This window comes from Barbus barbus (assembly GCF_936440315.1).
Source record: "Barbus barbus genome assembly, chromosome: 29".
In the NCBI taxonomy this organism is placed as follows: domain Eukaryota; kingdom Metazoa; phylum Chordata; class Actinopteri; order Cypriniformes; family Cyprinidae; genus Barbus; species Barbus barbus.
The window spans coordinates 5657791-5665439 of NC_136757.1; the positions used below are offsets into that span (position 1 = coordinate 5657791).

The following is a 7649-nucleotide window of genomic DNA, read 5'->3' on the forward strand; positions in this document are numbered from 1 at the left end:
CGCAAACGTTTTGCAAGAGAACGCAAACGTTTTGTGAGGGAACGCAAACGTTTTGCAAGAGAACGCAAACGTTTTGTGAGGGAACGCAAACGTTTTGTGAGGGAACGCAAACGTTTTGCAAGAGAACGCAAACGTTTTGTGAGGGAACGCAAACGTTTTGTGAGGGAACGCAAACGTTTTGCAAGAGAACGCAAACGTTTTGTGAGGGAACGCAAACGTTTTGTGAGGGAACGCAAACGTTTTGCAAGAGAACGCAAACGTTTTGTGAGGGAACGCAAACGTTTTGTGAGGGAACGCAAACGTTTTGCAAGAGAACGCAAACGTTTTGTGAGGGAACGCAAACGTTTTGTGAGGGAACGCAAACGTTTTGCAAGAGAACGCAAACGTTTTGTGAGGGAACGCAAACGTTTTGTGAGGGAACGCAAACGTTTTGCAAGAGAACGCAAACGTTTTGTGAGGGAACGCAAACGTTTTGCAAGAGAACGCAAACGTTTTGTGAGGGAACGCAAACGTTTTGCAAGAGAACGCAAACGTTTTGAAGTGAAGTGACATACTGCCAAGTATGGTGACCCATACTCGGAATTCGTGCTCTGCATTTAACCCATCCAACGTGCACTCACACAGTGCACACACACAGCAGTGAACACACACACACACACAGCAGTGAACACACACACCGTGAACACACACCCGGAGCAGTGGGCAGCCATGCTGCAGCGCCCGGGGAGCAATTGGGGGTTCGGTGCCTTGCTCAAGGGCACCTCAGTCGTGGTATTGAGGGTGGAGAGAGCGCTGGACATTCACTCCCCCCACCTACAATTCCTGCAGGCCCGAGACTCGAACCCGCAACCTTCGGATTACAAGTCCGACTCTCTAACCATTAGGCCACGACTTCCCACTGTGAGGGAACGCAAAAGTTTTGCAAGAGAACGCAAAACATTTTAAAAATATGTTTTCCTTCCACCCCAAATTTTTTCCACCACCATGTCCCTTGAGGGGCTCCGTGGGAAATACCCACTTTACTACAATGCAGTGTTTTTTTCTACACGCTCTCAGAAATAAAACTTCCAAAAGGGTGTTTTCGCAGCCATATATAGAAGAACCATTTTGGTTCCCCAAATAACTTTTTATTTTCTTAGAGCAAAGTATATTTTAATAAGCCACAGAACTTTTTTCCACTACACCGTAAAAAAAAAAAATGTTGAGCCAACTTAAAATTTTAAGGCAACCAGCTTCAGCAGATTTTTGAGTTCTCTCAACTTATTTTTGTAGGAGATTCTCAACTTTTTGTTGTATAAACTTAAAACAACAAGTTGAGAAAACTCAAAAATCTGCTGAAGCTGGTTGCCTTAAAATTTTAAGTTGGCTCAATTTTTTTTTTTTTTTTTTTTTTTACAGTGTATAAATAACTTTTTGTGGAATGGAAAGATCCCATGGATCCCATGGAAGGAACCATCAATGCCAATAAAGAACCTTTATTTTAAGAGTGTATATATCCGTCATTAATTTGCAAGCCCTGAAAATAACTTGCCAGTGATGCTGGTGAACTATTACATACAAATCATACAGACTATTCTATGTTTTGTTTCTGGAGCTTGAAAGCCAGTGTACTGTTTACTTTGAATGTCTGTAAAAGAAAGAGCAGCTTTACATTTGGCAAATTATTTTGTACATACATAGTTGTCTATATTATATATTGTGTTTTTGCTGCTTTGTACATTGCCTATTTGGATATTTGTATATTATTCTTTTATTATCTGTGTCCTGTCCTGTTGCTGTCTTTCTGTTGCACTGTGGAGCTTCTGTCACTACAACAAATTCCTTGTATGTGTTAACATACCTGGCCAATAAAATTCATTCTGATTCTGAAAATGTGATTCTCCCTTGTGCTCTAAGAGAACACAGTGCCCTTCAAGATCATTGTGCTTCACAGCTGAAACAAACTGTATCAACTGCAGTACAGCCCTAATGTGTCAGATGCTGTCAAGGCCTAGTTGTTTGGAATGAAGTGATGTAGGCCACAACTACATCTGACACCACAGCTAGTAAATGAATAAGAGTAAGTTGATTTAATATGTTAATGAGCTGTAATATAAAAATAAAAAGTGTTCCAACTGTATGCTTGATAATAATAATAATAATACTATTAATAATTTATTTAAATAGATTTAAACAAATAAATGAATTTAACTCACTTAATGAATAAATGAGTTAATGAACATGGGGATTTTGGGTTACCCATTCACTCTCATTTATTACTAAGAGAAACATTGTGTTTAGTGATATGCTTCCCTGTAAACTGTAAATAAACTGTAAATTCAATCAGCAATTAAATTACTTAAATTACCTAACAGACAGATATTTTCATTCCTCAGTTCTGGTTTTGTATAACAATACTAGTAATACTAAACTATATCTTACAATGTTCTGTAATTATCTATTTAGAAAACCATTCCCACCAAATCACAGATCTCAACAACAGTTCCAACTACATTGATATCTAGTACCAATACATTGGTGTAGTCTTGAGTATTTCTTTATCATGCCCAATAAAGCAGTGGATCTTGACCAGTTGAAAATCAAATGAAGAATTGTACAGAATGACGTAGGCCTAAGTATTTTGTTTTTGTCTTTTGTATGTTTCAGTAAAGAAAGCATTTTCTTAAATTTACTTTGTATCACAGACATTCAGTGTAGAGTTTCTGTGTATCAACTGTGGTTATGGAGATAATAACATAATGTGCCTAATTCTGGTCTTCCCCGCATGCCACACACAGACAAAAACGATGCTTTGAAATATGCAAGTCTTAAACATTTTATTGTTTAATGCCAAAAACAAAAAAAAGCTCTGCACTCTAAACAAAGCCATGTGAATGAAAAAAATCATTCACATGGCTTTTGGGGGTCACATATTAATGTAGGTAAATGATGGCTACTATTAATGAGAATCTTTCAGTCCCCATGTGTAATGTTCAGGGCTGAGTTCAATTATGTTTAATGACAAATACCTGATAACAGGTATAGATTATTGTATAATAAGATTATTGAATAAGCAGGCTTTTAGCAGAAATTCCCCATTTGTATAGAGTGCAACGCTTTTCTGTGATTTGGAAGTTGTTTTAAAATGGCATATGGCTGATATTTCTTTGGGATGGGTTGTCCTGGGATGCCTTGCAGTAGGGTTTGGACACATAAGTTTCATTGTGCGTCGTCCTGAAGTCATGTTTGCTGTGCCGTGGCCTGATATGGCTGTCTTTAACCTAGTAAGAGATTAGTTGAAGGTTGAAGGTCAGCTCTCAAGTGGGGAAAATAGTTCAGAAATAGTTATTAGCATCAGGCAAAAATGCCTTATGTCAACATAGTCAATGCAATTTAATGGACACTTTTAAGTAGTGCTGTCAAGCGATTAATCGCGATTAATCGCGTCCAAAATAAACGTTTTTGTTTGCATAATATATGTATGTGTACTGTGTATATTTATTATGTATATACAAATACACATGCATGTATATATTTTAGAAAAAATTGTGTTTATATATTAAATATATTTATTTATAATATAAATTATATGAATGTAAATACAATATTTTCAAAATATATACAGTATTGTATGTGTGTGTGTGTATTTATATATGCATAATAAATATACACAAAATACACACATATATTATGCAAACAAAAACTTTTATTTTGTATGCGATTAATCGCGATTAATCGTTTGACAGCACTACTTTTAAGTAAACTTTTGACCAAAACTTTGTTCGCTTCTCATGGACTGGAGAATAAATGTAAAATTGTACCCGCTGAAGCTGACTAGGGCTCAGTTCCTGTCTTCTGGAGTTCAGGGGGACAAAATCTTTTTGCATGGTTGAAAGCATCCGGTCTGACTCTAAAAATACAAGTAGATTATTTGATAATAATCAATATTATATTACAGAGACTAACAACATATTTTTACATTTTATATATTTTTATTTACTTTTATATTTTACATATTGTTTTTATATGTTTTACATAGAGTATTTTTTTATGTATATCGTCTTTTTTTTTTTTTATCGGGTAACCTAAACATGTTCTTTATGTAGTAACATTTAAATGAATTGCTTTTATTCTTCCTTAAAAATATTATTTTATATGACTGAACCAAGGTTAACGTGACGTATGCAGGTCATTTTAGGTGATTATTGTGAAAATACATGTTAGTAAACCAAAAGTACCTTGCTCAAGCAGCATGTGGCTGGGTGGGTAAACCAATGGCTTGGGACGGAGCACTTCTTTTGATGGGAACTGCTCCTGTGCTGTTGTGCTGTAGTATTTTCCAGCCAGATCAGGCCTCCCGAATGTAACATTGCTCAAAGTCCTGATACTGGGTCCATCCACATGCACTGGGAACTCTGAGCGGTTTATCTGATAAAACAAACATTGCTGAGTTAGAAACAACCTACTTTGTATTATTTTAACCTAATTTGCAGCAGGTCATACACCTCTGAGAGGAAGGACTGGTTTGTTGTTGACAGTCTCTCTTGGTTGCCTGTAAGTTCCTCTCCTTTGAACACAGAGCTGAGAGTCGGGCATCTGCTCTCTAGGTGAATAGGGCCTGGTAAAAACAAACTTATTAAAGTGACACACTTGATACACTTGATGAATATTTCATGTTTATTTTTTAGAAAACTTGTGAGGAACCCCCTTCATAAAATATAAAGTGCTTCTGAACTGAAAAGTAATATTACATTTGATAAATGTGTTCAAATATTGCATTCCTTTGATAACATTTAATATATTAAGTTCATGCTTTAACTCCTGTGGAAAATCACTGATAGTCTGCACTGAAGAACATCTACGGCATAATGAAAAGTTATTGTACATACCGCATTTGTGTGAAGGAAACTCCTCAGATGATAATGTAGTCCATTCATCATCACGAAGTTCTCGAAGTTTGAAAGGCTGAGGTTTCTTTCTCTTGTAAAGCAGACTTTCAGGGCTGTTGAAAAAAATAAAAGTTACTGATTCTCCACATGGTTTCACCTTTATCTCAACCTATAACTCGATGTGATACAATGTTATTTCAAGAGCTTGAATTTTCTATAATCAGACTTCACACAATGCGATTGTTAAAATGTGCATGTCTTGATGCAGCATCAGTACCTGTGGTCACCTGACTGTCTGAAAAAGCTGGAATAAGTTGTTTGCTTGTCTTGTATTTTTTCTCGGTCTCCCATTGGTACAGCTGAATACTGAACTCGTTGCTGAATGGAAAATTTAAAAATAAATAAAAGAGTGAACTGCAATTTTAATTGCACTCTCTGAAACTACCACCAAATGATTACTCTTGCTAAGTAATTAAATACTAGCTAATTACGTCTTCAACAGTGTAATTAGATTACTGTACTAAATACTCTAAAAGTAGCCTACTGGATTACTTATTCGAAATCCCATATCAACCTCAACTCACTGAACAATACAAGGATAGATATGAAACTGCTCTTTTAATTCTTTCAAATAAATCATATAAAATGCATAAATTATCCAAAGGGAGACGACTGCATTAAAAACATACATTTTAACATAAAATTTTGAGGTTAAATCCACTATTGCTATATATAGTTACATAATTGTTTCATAGTCTACACAGTATTTATTGCAATTACATCAGAAGTATTTAGCTGTCATTAAAATTACAGAAACATTAGGAGTAATCCCTTATAAAGTCATTAAATTACAGAAATGAATTCACTTGAATGCATTACACCCAGCATTTACCTTCTCTATGGACTCCAGAGGAGAAAGAGGAGGGCACCCTCTGTACAGGAACTGCTCTTGATAACTACAGTCATATCTGCTCTTGTTCTCCTGCTTTAGACTTGATCCAACACCTGATTAATAAAAAAATAAAGCATCATCTGTTCAAAAAATAGCAAAAAACAAAAAGGTCAATATGAGTGTGCAGTACTGACCTGCGCTCCCTGATTCCTTTGCAATATGGATTGGAGACACCTCATGTTTGGCGTAACTGGATCTGTATGTCGGCTCGGGATATTTTCCCTCCGGCACACTTATTCTGACTTTGGTAATTGGTCGAACAAGTTTGGCTTTGGACATTGGCAGGATCATGAAATCAGAATGAGTGGTCACAAAGTCTCCACTCCTGTCCTCAGAAGTCATTTTAAAGTTTGTCCTGTTCATTGTGAGGTGGGTTATCTTAGGTTGAATGACAGGGATGGAGCTGCTGTCAATGAGTCTAAAGTGGCTCTTGGTGGTGGATATATAGATGCCATCTGGTTTATGCAAAAATGGCAAATTTGAAATTCTTGAGCAATACATCTCAGTTTTCTTTGCAGATTACAGATAAAAAGTAAAAATGTTTGACTGAAATCTTTTGAAAGCTTTGAAGCAGCTAAACAATAATTCCAAATAGAACCTCTACATCATAATAAGGCTGGTTGTTATAGCTACCAGGAGTGGGCGGGGCAACACATTTCAATGGTTTATATAATAACTTACAGAGATGAGTATAACAGAAATATAAATGGGTAATAATAATAGGATCTACTGGCTAATGTTATTGAACAGAATAGGCTACTGAACACAGAATATACGAATATTTCAAACAAACGATTATCCCGGGTTTTTGACAGGGCAGAATAGAGATGTTTACATTTGGGCTTCACATTTCCGTCAGGACGGGCAGCACAAACTCATAATAGTAGCCTAATTTACTGTATTAGTAAGACTGCATCAAAAGTAAGCGGCTGATTTTATATTTTAACATTTATTGACATATTTTTGACACACTTGCTGATATAAAATTCTAATTTAACTTCATTTTGAGTATTTATTTATTGCACATTTCTTAATATAATGCCTAAAATGTGTTTTAATATCACTACTAATAAGGATTGTATGATCTCTGTATATTATCGGTTTTTAAAGTGAACTTGACTTGCAATAGCTCCACTTTAGCACAATCACATATCTTTAGTTGGACTTCAGCACTACTTCCACACAATATTAAAGTGCATACGCACACAATTAGTTCCGATTTAGCAGCCTATACCAGTTTAGTAGTTATACCAAAAGTACAATTGCAGGGTATTTTTATTAAGCACATAAACATGTAGGCTAAATGTGTTTGTAGAATACCTAGCACAAAATAAATGTATATTATAGCTTCTAAGCTGTGTTTAGTTAATGAAGCAGCCAGCAGTGCAGACTGCTTTTCATCACGGACAGCTGGATTTGTAGTACTTGGTGAACAAATTAAAATTCATAAAACATATTTTATTTGTGAAGTGAATGGTCCATCTTCAAAACATCAGGGGGTCCATCTTTGGTCCAAGTGAATGGTCCATCTTTTGGCATAACATCAGGGGCTTAAGCCACCCAACGCCACTGGTTTCTCTCATTTAGCCTAACGTTACCTAATAAAATGTTTTGTATATTTCTTAAATATTTACTTGCACACATAATAGCTACTTTTTGCTACAGATCAGCTGTAATAATGGCTGTTTTTGTAAAGAAAATGACTTTCAGCATCCAAAATAAAAGCATTGTATTTCTTAAGCATGAGCCTATTGAAGAAGTCTCACAAATTCACACTGAGTTGATCACTGACGGTCATTTGGGTTTGTGGGATCACTGCAGTTGTGCTT

At 35.8% G+C, this 7649-nt stretch overlaps 1 protein-coding gene across 1 annotated transcript; it reads right to left on the bottom strand.

The window, feature by feature from the left end:
- Positions 1-2800: 2800 nt before the first annotated feature.
- Positions 2801-6392, bottom strand: LOC306849815 (uncharacterized protein). The gene is made up of 8 exons (XM_079385138.1): positions 5955-6392; positions 5761-5873; positions 5146-5246; positions 4869-4981; positions 4485-4597; positions 4218-4407; positions 3801-3889; positions 2801-3260 (listed from the first exon to the last, which is right to left on the bottom strand). Exons 1-8 carry the CDS (start codon positions 6319-6321, stop codon positions 3120-3122), a joined length of 1227 nt encoding a protein of 408 aa, XP_079241264.1. The 5' UTR covers positions 6322-6392; the 3' UTR covers positions 2801-3119.
- Positions 6393-7649: the final 1257 nt, after the last annotated feature.